The 16,748-nt window shown below is 40.9% G+C and overlaps 1 protein-coding gene across 5 annotated transcripts in view; it reads left to right on the top strand.

Annotated features, from left to right (window-relative positions):
• The first annotated feature begins 3,494 nt into the window (after nt 1-3,494).
• Nucleotides 3,495-16,748, top strand: part of LOC112993888 (ovostatin-like) — a 36,245-nt gene continuing 22,991 nt past the window's right edge. Inside the window, exons 1-14 of one of the 5 annotated variants that reach the window (XM_026117874.2) lie at nt 3,495-3,610; nt 5,232-5,415; nt 6,117-6,273; nt 6,951-7,003; nt 7,506-7,526; nt 9,104-9,272; nt 10,644-10,728; nt 11,459-11,576; nt 12,336-12,456; nt 12,691-12,800; nt 13,838-13,996; nt 14,814-15,041; nt 15,264-15,321; nt 16,511-16,656. In XM_026117874.2, coding sequence (XP_025973659.1) covers nt 3,546-3,610; nt 5,232-5,415; nt 6,117-6,273; nt 6,951-7,003; nt 7,506-7,526; nt 9,104-9,272; nt 10,644-10,728; nt 11,459-11,576; nt 12,336-12,456; nt 12,691-12,800; nt 13,838-13,996; nt 14,814-15,041; nt 15,264-15,321; nt 16,511-16,656 — 1,674 coding nt within the window. In that variant the 5' untranslated portion in view covers nt 3,495-3,545. Of the gene's footprint in view, nt 3,611-3,775; nt 4,580-5,231; nt 5,416-6,116; nt 6,274-6,950; nt 7,004-7,505; nt 7,527-9,103; nt 9,273-10,643; nt 10,729-11,458; nt 11,577-12,335; nt 12,457-12,690; nt 12,801-13,837; nt 13,997-14,813; nt 15,042-15,263; nt 15,322-16,510; nt 16,657-16,748 lie in introns of those variants that run through there. The other 4 variants (XM_064518589.1, XM_026117875.2, XM_064518586.1 and 1 more) reach the window with 4 other exon arrangements.

Here is a 16,748-nt window from a genome sequence, read left to right as displayed (position 1 = left end):
TAAAAGAGAAGATGAGCACAGAAGAATCTGATGTGATAAAGTGGATTGGCAAATTCAGCTTTATTTGTTAGGAAAATAAAATGTGAAAGTCATGTCTCCAATGCACAAACTACGATAACTGCCTCTCTGACTCATGGCCATTCGAATTTCAGATCTAGAGAAAGAATGAAATAAAGACACATATGCATATGTTTATAAGGTTTATTCATAAGAGAGAGCAAATGAATTAACTTTCTGAAGCCTAGACTGAACCAGTTGAGGACAATTTGATTCCCTGCTGTCCTAAGAGCATGCAACATGACTATTCTATGAAAAACAAGTGTACATATAATAATTACATTTGGATTTACATTACTTTGGTCTTGAAGGGCAGTTGGCATTGTATCTCATTTTATCAGTATTCTAGTCAGACTATTATCTCCAGTTACATCTTTTCTTAAGCCAAAAAAGGCAGTGCCAGTCTAAAGTTAACAGGTCAGTTTAAATGGCCTCCAGTGTCAAGGTATCTTCTAAGTCCCTGTCTTGTAGCAGCTGCTCTGTGTGAGTATTCATTATTTCCCCCATGGTAAATCCTGATCCCCACGCTTCCAGATGACTATTCCTCTCCTGCTCCTTGGTCTTAATTCATACAACCCAAAATATTTTCTTTTGTCCCTGCTGCTAAGGACAATTGGAGTAACTTTTTAATTGCACTGTGGTCTTCTAAAGAATTATCACTGGCATGGTACTAATGTGTGTAAAGAGTTGAGCTTGTTTTTATATCACACCATTGCTACAGTACAAAAGATCCTCTGGGATCAGCAAATTCACTAAGGTCATGAATTCAACAGCAAGTTTTTAGAGAAACACTTGCTACTTAATTGCTCTGAACATCATGTCCTGTAAAAATTCTGTTTTTCAAATCACAGAACAGTTGGGGTTTGAAGGGACCTTTGGAGATCTGGTACAATGACCATCTGATCATCTGGTGCAAATGCCTTTTCTTTTTCATGTCTATGTATCACCAAAAAAAGCCCTTTTACATAAAAGCATATTGCAATTTAATAAAAGGTGAGTTTCTGGAGTAATTTCCATCAAGGATCTGGAATTGATTACTATTTCCTTCTTGTTTCTTAATTATATTTTTGCCTATTGTTTTGTACCTAATCTCCATTATTTCCTAATATAACACTGTCCAAGAAAACACAGTGCTTTAAATTCTTACCTTGAACATGCCATTATTGTCAAAATATTTCTGTCAGAGCTTTTAATTTTGACAAAATATATTTTCAAACTTGTCTGTCAGATAAAACTTTAACTCTGTAAAGCATATTCTAGGATTCTTCCAAACTTTCTCAGAGGCTTGAAGATCATAACAAAAGAGAGTTCTCTTTATCTTTTCTTTTCATTTTTAGCAAGAATATGGCCTGTTTGAAGTAATACATGGGGTCTCAGGCATTTCAAAGCTGTGAATACAAATATGTTTGTACCGTATTCTTAGCTATCTTCTGCCTTCTACAACCAAAACAGCAGCTTTCTTCACAGCATGACCACCCTATTTGGACACCATGCACCTGCCATGCAGCATCATCACACTGGTGTCAGGTCTTTCTGGGAATCTTTGTGCAATGTTTCTCACTAATATCTCAGTGGGAATAGACAGTAGCTCCAGCAGCACCTGAGGCAATTTTCTGTGTGTCCTGGTTGGTCATCAGAAAGCTGCTGAGAAAGATGTGTAGCTGAGCTGGTTAGACAGGGATAGTCAGGGTACTGCCTATTCTGCTAGAAAGAATAACCACTGTAGGACTGAATCATTAGCAAGACCATATTGTACCATGAGCAGTGAAATTACTAAAGTCTGTTTTTTCTACAGTCCTACATCCCTTTATACCACATCACCATAATAGCCTTCATTCCCTTTCCAGGCTTCCTACAACTGAAATAACTTCAGGCCCACTCTGCATTGCCTAACCACTTCTTCAATATCCCTAGCTCTCATCCATGTCACTAATTACTCCTATAGTATGCTCAGCTTCCCCTTCCCATTCATCACCTGTTTGGCTGAGGAAGAGGAAGGGAAACTGCCTTTTATTTTCCCAATGTTGGAGCTACACACATGTTGACTAGCTACCTTGTTTAGTTCTTTTCTTTTCCCTAGGGAAGAGTGTGAATTCAGTCACCCACTGACATAGATTATGTAGTTTCCTGTATTTGGGCTGTGTTAGCAAAAGTGTAGTAAGTAGGTCAAGGAAACTGATTCATCCCGTCTATTCGACATTTATGACACTATATCTGGAGTTCTGTGTCCAGTCTTGGGCTCCCCAGTACAAGAAAGACATTGACATACTGGAGACAGTCCAGTGGAAGGTCACTAGAATGGTCCAGGCTGGAGCACACAATCTACAGAGAGAAGTAATATAGTTGGGTTTGTTCAGCCTGAAATAACAAAGGTGGTCTAATTGCCATCTTCCAAAATTTAGAGGGAGGTTGTAGAGAAGACAGAGCCAGATTCTTCTCAAGGATGCAAAATGAAAGGACAAGGGACAACAGACACAAGCTATAGTAAGGCAAATCTGATATAAGGAAAAAAGTTCTTAACAACATGGATGATTAAGCATGGCAGCAGATGTCCAGAGATGATGTGGACTCTCCATTCTTGGAGATATTCAAAACTTTACTGGACAAGCTTTGAGCAACTTGCTTTTGCTTTGAAGTTAGCCCTGCTTAGAAGAAGAGATTAGACCAGATAATGTCAGGAGATCCCCTTAAATCTTAATTATTTTATGATCTTATACCTTGATTATTCTGAAACCTCTACTTCTCAGTCAAATTTATTTAATATTCACCAACATGTGACAAAACTTATTTGATGGGGGGACAGCTGTAAGGGAAGGAAACTGACTGACAGACAGATGAATGAACAAATGAAATGATGTCATAAGTTTCTTTTCTCTAAAAAGAGATATGCTTGTCCTGATGGCTGGCAAAAGCGATACACAGTCAACACAATTCCTTGCTGAATGTTACTATGTACAGCAAGAAATTCAGTTTAGGATTAGGAGTTTCCTCCTGTGCCATACTGAATGAAGTCTAATGCCATATTATTACTGCCCAGCCCTCCATACAAGCATACAATAGCACTGTGTTATGATTACTTTTGTTTTGTGAGATGTATCTAGGAGATATCTTCAGAGAACAAGGAAATACTTAAGCAATGGCAAACACTAACAAGTTGGAACATTAAGGAATCTTCAGTGACAAGGAATCAATGACATGATAATGAGAGAGGTAAACTTCTACAAAACATTCAGATGGGCAGGAACCGGTTTGGCTTGCAATACTTAGCAAAGCTATTTGAAATATGAGAGCTTCCCTAAGCTATTGTTTGGAAGTTCAAAGAGTGTGAGAAGGGACAGGAGAGGGGAAGACAAATCTATGCAAATTTTATGTAGATCTCTTTTAATAGAATATAACTGAAGCTGTGAAGGAGGAGCCAGTTTAAAAGCCAGAAGACAGGCTGTCTGCTTGAGATCAGAGTCTCTCCTCTTTTTTCTTCAAAGACAGAGATGTGGTCAAGGATTCTTCTGAGTATTCTTTCCTTGCACTGGGTTGCCATAGTGTCTGCTGAACCGTAAGAGATCATGCATTTTGTGCTTTTATGATAAAATAATTCATTATATTTCCCACCAATTAATTTATTCGAGGACATTGCTATATAATATTCTGGGCTTTTGAGGCCTAGGTTCTGAAATATATATGAAATGAATGATGATGACATTGAAGCATGGTTTGGAATGATGATCTCCATCACAAAATTGGTATGAAGTCTGATTTGAGTGCCAGAAACCTAGAACTGTCCTAGATGAAGTTTGAAGTGCATGGGTAAAGTTGGGAGGAGATTCAAGACTAGATTAGCAGTAATGCTGATGATCAGGATTAACATGCATTGGCAGTGAAGAGAGCATGGTGTATGAAGAGATGTTACAGTCCAGAAGTGGGTGCTACGAGAAAGATATGCTGAATGACAATCCTATTATTATTTTTATAACTGCTCTGCTGTGACTGCTTATACAGATCTGTCAATGTGCATGGCTTCATACAGACAGAAGATTTCATATATGATTTTCAAAAATACACAAACATTGGATCTTAAATCCCCTTCTCAAAATTTTAAGTAAATCACTCTGTGAAAGTCAGGGGGCTTTAGGTTTCTCCACTACACACTTGGTTTTGATCATTTTACTCCTGGTCTCTGAATATCATAAAGTCTGAACTGGGAAGTGAAAATAACAAGCAAGATAATATGAGCAAGCAAAACTTTGCAGGAAAAAAGGGAAGGGATTAAATTATCAAAAGATCATGTGATTCAGGTTGCTTTACAGACCCAGATCATCAGTTCTTTCATGCGTCATTTGGAAAGACCAGTCTGGGCAGCAGAGAACGGGAAGCCAGCAACAGCAACTTAGCAGATATAGCAAACCTTGGGAAATGTTTTTGGAGTGGAAGAGTTTGGGGGAGGAAGACTGCCCTACTTACAGAAGACAGCATAACCAAGAAAGCCCAGAGGAAGAAAAAAGGGAAGGCAGCAACACAGTGAGAGGTGTGGAAAGAGACTAGAGCACTCAAGTTAGGATGAGTATTTCCTAGAACATTCTGCAAGATGGGATAGCTATGGCAGGATCATTTCTTGCACATTATGCTGTTTGACTTGTCATGTGTCAGTTCGTATCTGGAGGGAGAGAGGCCCAGAGAAAAAGAAATGTAAATAATTGTTGCTACGATTAATTGGTATTTTTGTCAATAATCTCAAAAAAAAAGGTAAATAGAACCCCTTCTTAGAAGAGGTTCCAGAGGCTTACGTACACATATACATACTTAAAGGCCATAGGAGGATAAATGCATCTATGCTTGTCAGGACGTTAGATACTTTAGCAACTGAGGATCTCTAAATATCTGGAATGGAAAAATGCAATATCATACTGGTAAGACACTACATAGAATGATACTAGTCTTTTAGCTCCAAAAAAAAAAGGTATGTGGGACAAAAATAAGTCATCTGTAATTTCATAGCATATAATGAAAAATACACTGAAATAAATGGAAATCCTTCTACCACTTCAAGCAAGCTCTGGATCAGGTCCTACATCTTCCTTCAGATGTGTGGCATTTTTGTAGTATTTTCCTCTCTCTTTTGCTCTAGCCTTCCTCCATGACTGAACTCTGGTCTCTGGTCTGGTCTTGCTTTCTTGCAGTCAATATGTGCTGCTGGTCCCTACAGTAGTGCAGAGCGATTCTCCACAGAGTGCTTGCGTGCAGTTCCACAACCTCAGTGAGCCTCTGTCCGTGAGCATTCTCCTGGAATACAGCAGTATCCAGACAACTCTTTTTGAGGAATCCGTGACAGAGAATGATTTCTTCAAGTGCAGCAAGTTCAAGGTATTTCCTGTCTTGAGACTACTAAAGAGAGAGTAGAAGCTGGAAATACCTCGGGGTGAAAGTTTCTTTGTCAATGAGGGCAAGAGGCTAGAGAGAGTGGCTGTGGAATATGAAACAGAAAGGCAAACTTCTGGAAAAGCAGACATTACAGACAGAAAAAAGAGAAGACAGATGGCTTGCAGGAGAGAGCTGGAGAAAGGCTTTCCATCTCCATTCACGGTGTGAACAGAAAAAAGATTTTGACTGCTATCCCAGGTGCATGTGCCCTAAAAGACTGTCATAACTGCCATGCTGGAAAAGCCAGCTGGAACATGCTTGTTCCCTTTCCTGTGACTCTGCAGGATTAGGACAGATACCACTAACAACTCAAGATTAGGTCTTCCGGTATGCAGCAGAAGAAACACTGCAGAACTGGGCTACATGGCTGGGCAACCTGCATATGAGCAGATAGCTATGTGAGATGAGGAAATGCTTAGGGCAGTGGATGGTTTAATGCCTTAGCACCTAGTGACAAATTATGAGACCTCCACAGTGCAGACTCTCAGAGACTGTCACTAGCAAATATGTGGCTTCTCATGAGTTTGCACAAGCTCTTTATGATTCACTTGACACTCAGTATCTCACTCAAGAACTATGGGCATCAGAGGACCTCAATATGTCTCATTTGCCAACTTTATTATGGGAATTTTGTTTCTCTCCAGGTTCCTCCTGCTACTTCTGACCCCCTAGCTTTCATTACCTTCTCTGCCAAAGGCACCACGGTCAACTTAGCTGAGAGAAGATCAGTGGCAATAAAGAATGTGGATAACACTGTCTTCATTCAGACGGACAAACCCATCTACAAACCAGGGCAAAAAGGTGGCTGGGGAGTTTGAGTCAGCTAATGAACAGGAAAACTGAGTGCAAGGGTGGGTCTAGAGTAACAAGGACTTCTCTTATGGAGGGAAAGCCCATGGACTGTGATAACCATAAGCAATCCTTTAGATAGTGTATATTTGTCTCCCAAGGGGCTCATCAAAAGACAGTGAAAAATAGAACTGATTCGTAAAATTGCCGCAAGTGAGTAGAATTCATATGTCTTTACTGGGTTAATTTGCTCTACAGGATCGTGAATTCCGAAAGGTTTACTGAGGCCAATCACATAAGGAGTGTTCTTAAGGAACACAGAAAATAATAGGTTAAGCTTTTAATTAATAAATTAATAATTAATAATAATAATAATTAATAATTAATAAATAATAATAAAAGATTCATATTAAAAAAATCATATCATTTCCTGCCAACTGTTCCTTCTACTTAACTTCTAATCTAATTCATAGATAGTCCCAGTGGGTCAGTATGGAAGATATTTCAGGCAACAAGGTTATTCTGGTTTTCTTTTTCACTAGCTAAAACAATATTCAAATCCTTTCCAGTTCTTCAGGGACTCTTTATGACTTCTGAATAGCCTGGACAAACTTTGTTTCATTTATACATTGATAGTGACACACCACTGCTCAAGTGAATTATTTTTCCTTCTTCTATCTCTTTTTCAGTGATGTTTCGTGTGATTGCTTTGGATAGCCAGTTCAGACCTGTTCAGGAGACAGTAAGTATGATGGATAGTCAAGATTTTTCAAGCACCATCTTGGGGACCCTCTTCACTGAGACTCTCCCACTTTTAAAATGAAAAAAAGGGCCTGGGATAGGCCTCTTGATATTTTTGAAGGATTGTTTAACTCCTTAACTTCAGACTCCATCCCTTCCCTACCTTTATAGAAGGCAAGAGTCTGAAAACACTCCTGGAAAATGCTTACAGATTTCAGATTTTGTAGTCACTTCACTTCATCTGCCCCAGATATGTAGAATGAAACTGGACATTTTTAGTAGAAAAAAGAAATCCATAAATAGATTATGCCACTTTAAATTATCACTTAATTATATATGTGAATTTGAAATTGTTTGCTTGATCCAATCTTCTATATTCATAGAAAGGGGTTCACAGCCTTCTTTATGTTCTAGTATTTTTCAAGCTCCAAGTTAAGCTTTCAAGTTAATTTCTTGATAATTTGACCATTTTTGTTCTTTCTCTCTCTTTTTTCTTCCTCCAGTATCCCCGGATCATCATTGAGGTAAGAGATACACCATGTCATTAAAGAGGAAGTTGCTTTTGAAAGCAAGTTGTTTTGGAAAGCAAACCCAGACTTGCTGTGCTCATTTGCATCTCCAAGGATATATTCCTCACTAGTCCTACTGTAAGATGGGGGTAGCCAGAACAAGTGAAATTTATTCCCACCACCACTTAGGATACATATTGAGCACTGAATATGGTAGAAGGCTGACAGCAAAGTGTCCCAAGATGATACCAGCTCTTTTCTGCAAACATAGGACTTTTAGGCACCTATCACTACCTGAAATGAGTTCATATCTAACACTAAAGAATAAAATTTACCATAATTGTAACAGGAAACTGAATTATTTGTCGTAATGGGGGTATATTATTTTCAAGAATCACAGCTCAGCCAAATATCCATGAGTCAGAAGATGTGGGTCTTCCTCCTGCCTCTGCTACATCTGGTTGGGTACAGCTTTGGATTTAAAAGCTTTCTCCCAGATTATCTGAAAGTTAGAATCAATTTATGTCAGTCAGACACTATAACATCTGTAGATGGAGCATAATAATAGCAAATAGCATTTTCCATGAACTCTATTACCCCAAAGAGAAAATTATCCTACCCTTCTGCACAGCTATAGTGTTGGTCCTTCTCAAGTAATTTTGACAAAGGGAAAAAACACAGTATCAAACATGATTTTGGTTTATTATTTTTTATGTACTATTTGCATATGTATTTAATTTATAGCATTAAATCCAGACCTTTATCTCCCTGATACTCTTTCTTGATGCAATATCTCTCATTTGCTTTTACAAATATGCTTTCCCCACACGGCCACAACAAGGGGGATGTGCACATGCTGGCCTATCTAGACACAGCTCACCAGAGAGTCAATAGTGGAGGAAGGCTTGCCTAGAGCTCACTGTCTAAAGTAAATGGACTTAAGGCTGAACAACGGCAGTACCAAGTGTCAAACACTAGAGGGACCGAGAGGAAGAAGCCAGCAGAACATTAGTCAGGGGTGGCTTGGGGTTATTGCTGTGACTTTTGTTAGGATTTGTACAAGGTGTTCAGTGTAATCTTACCCTGGCAAAACTACAGCAAATTGGCTGGTGAGATAGGCTTATTCTCATATAGACATAAGAATAGTGCCTTTCTGAAATACCATGTTCTGCTGAGGACAGGCTAACAATGATTCAGACTTATACAGCATTTCACATCATTAGATCTCAAAGCACTTTACAAGAAAGGCCAGCATGATATTGCCATTTTACAGAAGGAGGATTTGTGTCAGAAAATCTTATGCTGGAAGAGCTACAGATATTCAACCTGAGTCCCAATCAGGCTTTACTCCTGGATGATCCCAGATCATCAGGCAGTGTAGAGAATTTCCAGTTAGCATAGAGTTAGGCTTGTTTAACACATAAAGGAATCTGGAAAATTAATGGGAAGTCAAAGCACACAGCTCATCAGCCCAAACTCATATTCTGTAATGCACTGAGCCACTGTGCCAGGACACAAAACTTAAAAGAAGACAAGAACACAAGAAAGAGGGTGAAAAAGGTTTTAGTATTTCACTCTCTCCTACTCTCCAGGATCCGGAGCAAAACCAGATCTTCCAGTGGTTGGAGGTAGCATCTAAGCATGGCATTGTCCACCTCTCCTTCCCATTAATCCAGGAGCCAATTCTGGGGTCCTATCACATCATTGTGGAGAAGTCGTCAGGTGAAAAGGAGTACCACTCTTTCACCGTGGAGGAATATGGTAAGCATGAGCTGTGAATTTCCCTGCAGTAGCAATAAGGCTGGCTCTGCCTTAGTTAGAAAGGGGCATCTAGTGCAGAGTTAAAGTACTTTGAAATCTCCTGCCACATCTGAGAAAAAAGTAAAACATAGAGAGCGACGGATAGAGAAAGTGAAGGCAAGAAGGAAACAAAGAAAAGATGAGAGAGGTGGAGGAGCATTTTTTTTTAGATACTAAATTAGGACTCTAGTTCTTTTCTGAGCTTGGCACAAACTCACTGTGTAACTTTGGGATCCACATCCTATCACTTAGGCCTTAATTTCTCCATCTGTTCAGAGGTAAAATGAATGAATCAGGCCTCCGTTGTTCTGTGGAGGTCATCACTGTATAAGGAGTATTAGGATAAAACATACAGTAGAAATCTGAATATATGATATATAAGACAGATGAAATGATGGGTAGCAGACTGTTTCTGCAGGGGGGGGGGGTGCTGGATGATGAGTGGAAGTACAGGATGGAAAATACTGGGCAGTGGAGGTGCAAAAGCCCTCAGTGCCTGATCTGCTTACTCTCTGAAACAGGCCATATCAAGAGAGTCTGTCTATTTTTGGGGTTTTTTTTTTTTTTGATTTTACAAATTTTCTGATCTTACAGTGACAACTTTTCCTTAATAGTCCCCATGGAGGGCTTGGACAGTTACCAGGATTTTTATTTATTTGTTTTCTTTTGTTTTCTGTCTTTTTTTTTTTTTTTTTGGTAAGGATAGTAAAGCACTTTTCTTGCTTACCCTCCAGAATTCTTTCCTATGTTCCTGTCTCCCAGGTACAGGTGAGTGAGAAGGCCTGCTCCAACTGTGATGTCACTATTGCTAGTGACCTAGGACAAAAGATAAGCTGAAAAGGGGGAGTGACAGTGGGGTGGGATCTGTTTGATCTCACTTAATTTGTTGCCTTTCTCCTTTAGTGGGGTAGGATTGTGTCACACATTCTGTTCTCCAGGGCTTTAAATAGTTTTAGACATCAGCATTATTCCCTCATTTCTCTTGAAGATAAATGCACAGCCTGATTAGTGATTTATCACTGTTCTTGCTGTGGTTGCTATTTTAGTATTAGTATTAGCGTTAGTGTTAGTATTAGTATTAGTATTAGTATCAGTATTGCATTTTAAAGAAGTTATTCGTCTTGCCATTACAGATTCTTTCTTTCTCCAGCAATATCCTACAGCTGACTTCTGCACTAAACCATTCCCTCCCCCTTTTTGGTGGAAATGCCTTTGCCAACTGTTTTTTGTTTTTTGGGTTTTTTTTTGTTTTTTTTACTGTTAATTGCCATACACACACACCTACCTGTGGTGTGCAAGTGCTGATCTGTCATATTCACCTTGCATTCTCAGTGTTGCCAAAGTTCGAAGTGATAACCAGTGTGCCAAAGAGGATCTCTTTCTTCGATGAAGAATTGAGGGTGAACGTTTGTGCCTTGTAAGTATCAGACCTGAGAACAACACATACGTGCACAAGAAAGGTGGGCTGGAGGATGGTATGCCATGCTGGGAAACAGGAACTGTTACTGATTCAATGTGTGGACTAGAGCAATTCCTTTAACTAGTACTTCCGTGACAGAAAATATGATGATAGCTCTCCACCTGCTAAGTAGCATAGTTAGAATTGAGATGGTTTACGTTTGCCCAGCAGTTTGAAGGTATCAAGCAGTACATACACACTAGCTGTTGTTTTTCTATTACTACAGAAAAGGCAAGATATAGTATAGCAGGTGAGTCTAGCATTAAGATCACTAGCCACAGTAGTGCCAAAAGACAGCATGGGATGAGTCTGGGCACCAGAGGATTAATAAGGGTATGTTTTGCAATATATCCTGCTTTGTGTAAAGCGCTAATGAAAAAAAAGCAAACAGCAGAGAATAAAATTCCAGCCCTGAGCCCAACATTACCTTCCAGCTTCAGACCTTAAGGAATAGCTACACCACAGGCAGTAGTACAGCAGGCTTTTTTGACGAGACTCCAGAAGCAGTGTAAAAATAGTTAAAGGGAATTTAGCAAGGGCTAACTGGTTCTGATACCTAGCTGCTCTTCTCTCTTCTCTCTGTGCTCTGGGCACTCTTGAGGGGTTTAGATTCTGTATTGCTCTGTGACTTTGACAGGTTTCATGACAAATTCACGTGACTGGGCTCTTGCATCTCCTCCTCTCCTAGGTACACTTATGGCCAGCCTGTGCAAGGGAATGTCCAGATCAGTGTGTGTCAGCGGCACTTTTATAGTGCACGATGTGAGCAAAACCAGAAAGAAATCTGTAAGACTGTCACTTCACTGGTATGATACAGGGCATGACCTTTCTTCTTAGTGAGCTTTATTACCAAATATGTAACATAGTGTTTGGAAGCCTCATTCATTTCCTGGGGAACAACAGAGAGACAATCCCAGCCATGTGTTTTCTCAGTGTCTCACAGGCAACGCTGAAAGACCATGATGGTAGATTTTTCCCAATGACCTCATTTGGAGACTTTGTTTTCATGCACCTCCCCTTCAAAAAGGTCGGGGGGGGGGGGGGAACCATTCATTAGAAATTGAAATTCTGTCTCAGAAAAATCAGTTGAAGAGGTGGAAGCTTATGAAGCTGTAAATTTATAATTTCTAAAACTTTTGAGCTGTGTTCTTACTGAGGATAGTCAGCATGCCTCTGTTGGGAGTGTTTGAGGTCACTTAACATGAAATTAATGATGAATTTCTACACTTGATCAGGCTCAAAGTTCCTTGCAGGACAGAGCTTTGCTGAGAGAGCTCAGACATCATGCAAGATGTATTTGAAAAGGGACTCGAGGGCAGAGAGAACTACAGGGAATGAGGATAGAGGGTTCCAGATGCAAGAGGAGATGATAATGAAACAATGAGCTGTGAAGGAAGCCAGAGAATGAGAGGTGTGAGGTAGAAGGGAAGTGAGTAGAAAGTAAGAAAGAGCTGAAAGAAATGTAAGCAGAGGCATGGAGGTCTTCAGACACCACTAATACAGGTTGAGGAGCAGTTGTCCAAACGTTGGGAAAAATTAACTTTCCTCTTTGTGCTCTTTTTCAGTTGGGCAGAGATGGCTGCCTCAGCAGTGTCATCTCCACCGAAACCTTCCATCTCTACCGCAGCTATGCCAGCATGTTTGCTGGCCTCAGCGTAGAAACTACTGTCACTGAAAATGGGACAGGTAACAGCAAGTGGAGGTTGAGCAGCAGCTGAGTGAAGCTAATAGGTGGTACTTTCTGAAAGGAATCTCCTGGATCCTAACCCATGCAGCAAACAACAATCAAGCTCGCTCCTCAGAGCAGAGCAGAACTCTCCTTTCAGAGCATCACTGCTCCATATAGATTTTCAAAAGAAACAGTTTTCTTCCCATGTCTAATTTCTGTTTCTTCCCCTTCATACTGGGTGTGTCTCACAGGTATTCACATGAAAGATTCTGACTATGTCCCAGTTGTCCAAGAAAATGACAGAGTGATGTTCAAGAACATGGATCGCTACTACAAGAGGGGAATTCCTTACTTTGGTCAGGTGGGTGGCTGAGAGGGCACATCCAGAGCAAAATCTCAATGAGGTCCAGCATGATCTCTGTGTTGCCCCTTTTATGGCCATCCCTAATCCTGTACTGACAACTTCCCTTGACAATGTTGCATGACAGTGACTGCTGTATACTTTTCCCATTATGTGAATTACCTCTAGAGAAAATAAGAAAATTGTATCATAAAACCTGTAGTGTTGAGGGCAGCTATGATTACAGAATGGCTAAGAGGTAGGAAAATGGAAGGTCATATGAGTGGACAAGACAAGTCTGTAAGAAGCTACTCCAGCAACAACTGTACCAAAACTGAAGGCAGAATTTACCCTACATTGCATCACACAGTCCTGCGGCTGTTTGCTTGAACCTTCCTATACAGGTATTGGAGCACATTCCAAATTCTTCCCAACCTGCACGCCCAGTACAAGCCCAGGCATAGGAAGGATGATGAGCCCTACAACATTGCCCTGGTATGCAATGGGTGTGCACGGAGGCCAAGGAGTTGGGAGGTGCTACAGAGCCCCACAGTTAACCTGTGGCCATGAAGTCATCTGATTTCTTCAGATTTATGAGTCAGTGCCCTCCAAAGAGTGTGTGCTCTGGAGTCCCTCTGTCTCTATTTGCTCAGGGAGGGAGAGTATAAGGCACGAATTTAAACTATCATGTCTCACACAATGGCTTTTAACTTATGTGATGTCCCACAGAACTAAGAGTCATTGAAGGATCACAGAGGACTTCTCATAAGAAGAATCTTCTGTACCATACCATGTATATAAACCATTCCTTCTCCCTCTGTGACATAAGGTTTGCCTCTGCACTGAAAGGAATTGCCTCTCTTTACCTGTCACAGGGTTCCTGCTCCTTCAAAATATCAAGGCACATGTGACTCTGCATGTGACTATAATACATTTCACTATAGGTTTCCACTCCCTGCAGTCATCCTAAGTGCCTAACTGAGTGTCCTCTGGTTAGCAGAGCTTTTCCGATCCTTTCTTTTGTTTGTTTTTTGAGTACCTTGGGTATTTGTGTTCAGGTCACTGTGACAAACGTGGATGGCATGCCCATTGCCAATAGGATTGTGCTGCTGGAGCTCAATGATGAATATATTGCAAACTATACCACAGACAAGAACGGCACTGCTGCCTTTTCCATCGACACCTCCAACTTCTTTGATCCCAGTTTTAAGCTGAGAGTAAGTAATTGCAGGACCCAGTTTAATTCCTGAAAGAATACTTCATTTGGGAGAGGGATTAGAAGCAAGTGGGTGGGTGTTGGCAGGATTATTGCACGTAAGGAAAGTAAGCAGTCATTTCTTCAACACCTGCAGCCTATGTGATACTAATATGAGAAAACATCAAAGTCTGAGGAGTGGCAGACTGCACCACAGGATGTTTGGGCTGCAGAGATTTTCAGCACTTCCGTACTTCCTCCTTAGCTCAGAAGCCCTTTCTGCAGCCATCTTCCTTCTCTTTATTCTGTGTGGTTCAGGACCTTCCTCACAGCCTGCTTGGCCTTCTCCACCCAACCTGGATGCATGTCAACTTCTTTCCCTGCTGCCGCCTGCTTCCTGCATTTCTGCTGACACAGGTTCATGTTTGTTCCCCACTGCATGGTCTTCTCATGGTCTCATGCCTTTTCTCTGGTGTAAGAGGAAGAGCTTGAAAGACAGCAAAAGCAGGCTGTTTGAGATCAACACCATTCTTGCTCAGCAATGAACCCTAGCAGCTTACACAGCCTGTCCCAATTCTATAAGGATCTGAAATAACCTCCTTATTGCAACATTCCTTAGATGTCTAGATATATTAAGGTCTCCAGAAGGAGATATTAAGGTCTCTCCCACTCTGGACTTGTTGAGCAAATAATTTTCACACCAGCTCTTGCTCTTGGGTTAAACAGCCCCACACGATCAGCTTCCACACAGAATATTCTACACAAGGGAGGTGCCACTGCCTCACACCTGCCTGCTAGCATTTTATTTTCCACATGGTTGATTCTCATGCATCCCTCAGGCCAGGCAGACACCAGATGGCTGTGTAGACTTTCTTGTGTGGACAAACCATGATGAGCCCCACGCCTTATTCTCTGTCCGGCGTTTCTACTCACGGACTAACAGCTTTGTGAGGATTGAGCCAGTGCAGGAGAAGCTAAGCTGTGGCCAGCAGAGAATGATCAATGTTCTCTATGTCCTGAATGAAGAGGGGTATGGGAACGCCATGCGCACAAACTTCTATTATGTGGTAAGTGCTGAGTGCTACTTTGATTCCCTGAATGTCTCTTTTCTTTCACCTTCTCTTGAGCACCATATAAGGCAGAAATCTTCAGGCCAGCCACCAGCTACAAATTGTAGCTAGGCTTGATGACCTTTGAAGCCTCTCAGAATGCCATTCGGAATCAGTGGTTTCAGTGGGGGAAGGGAAGAAGCGTTTTTGATTCTGTTTTGTGTTTTTTTCTATGCCCAGGTGATGACAAAAGGAAAAATTGTTCTCAGTGGGCAGCAGCAAGTCACCATTTCTGGTGGTAAGTTCTGGGCCATATTATTACTGATGCTCCAGAGGACCATAACATTAGTAAAAACTAACCAGAACATTATTCTAAGCACCTGAACATTAGTAATTATGTGAAATGGGACGCATGCAGAGAACTGCAGCCAAATCAGGTATTAGTTCTGAAACCTCATCATCTTTCACCACTCACAATATCATTAGCTTTTGCTGCACTAAGTGAGTGGTCACTCAAGTCACATCATATTATGTGACATCCCAGTCTTCCCTGATTAGAAGACTAAAACTTTTTAAAGTCTGAGAATGACAGATATCCTGTTTGACAGGGATATTTGGTAAATTACCACTTTGGAATTCATCACAGTTCAGAGATCTCCAAATACACATGAGTGACAAGGAATGTGATCCTATTGATGACAACAAACTGAACTCTGTTCTTTCATCGTTAAAAATATAATTGAAATAACCAGGTCTATTTCCAGCCTATCTTCAGTAGGTGGCTTAGGTAGGCCTCACTCCACATATAGGACTTAATCTTGCTTAGTATTTGCCATCTTTGGTCTTTCTTCAGGTGTTCATGTACTATGGCTACACAGTATATGCTCCCCTATGGTTCAGGGAGGGGCATTTCACTCATAAAAAGGCAGACATATTACACGATTTTCCCTTCACAAAAACAGCTCGAAGCTATGGTTTTTTTCATATTCTTGATGGCTAACACTAAGGTCTGTGATAGAGTGAGACTCATCAAAACATATATGAAAGCCTCGTACCCTGTTCCTGCTCTAGTGGTTGCCCTCTGTGTTGACAACAACTCTTTATTTCTTAGCAGTAAGAGAGCCCTCTCATAGATCAGGAGATACGCTTGTCTTATCTGGTGTAGGAGATCCTCTGAGATCCAAAGACAGTCTTGTGTTCTGCTTGTAGCAATCATGCACAGACAGATTTCCCTGTCCAACTTCTGCTCAGCCCAGGCCCCTCTCTGCAAAGCACCTTGCTCTCAGCATCCTCCAGTTTGTGTCTGGTACCTTGCTGATTCGAGCTGTTCTTCAGCCACTGAGAGATGAATCTCCCAATATCCAATTTCTCTCTTTTTAAAGGTGCTATTAGGTTATGGGTAAATATGTGGTCTTTCTACCAAAGCTCAGGTTTGTCTAATCTCTTCTGTTGGGTTCTCCTTCCCTTGTTCTGTGTTCCTTCCACAGCTCCCAGAGGCACATTCTCCATCCCACTGACTGTCACTGAGAAGCTTGCCCCCAGTGCCAGACTGCTGCTCTACACAGTGCATCCTCATGGGGAGATAGTGGCTGACAGCTCTTGGATACGCAGCGATATATGCTTCAAGAACAAGGTGAAAATGCTTGCTTTCTTATGAAGGACTATACCAGCTAGCTATTTGCTGAGTGAAAAGTCAATGAATGATTTCATCAACAGCCCTGCACT

Source organism: Dromaius novaehollandiae, chromosome 1 (genome assembly GCF_036370855.1).
Source record: "Dromaius novaehollandiae isolate bDroNov1 chromosome 1, bDroNov1.hap1, whole genome shotgun sequence".
In the NCBI taxonomy this organism is placed as follows: domain Eukaryota; kingdom Metazoa; phylum Chordata; class Aves; order Casuariiformes; family Dromaiidae; genus Dromaius; species Dromaius novaehollandiae.
This window is presented reverse-complemented; position numbering and strand designations above follow the sequence as displayed.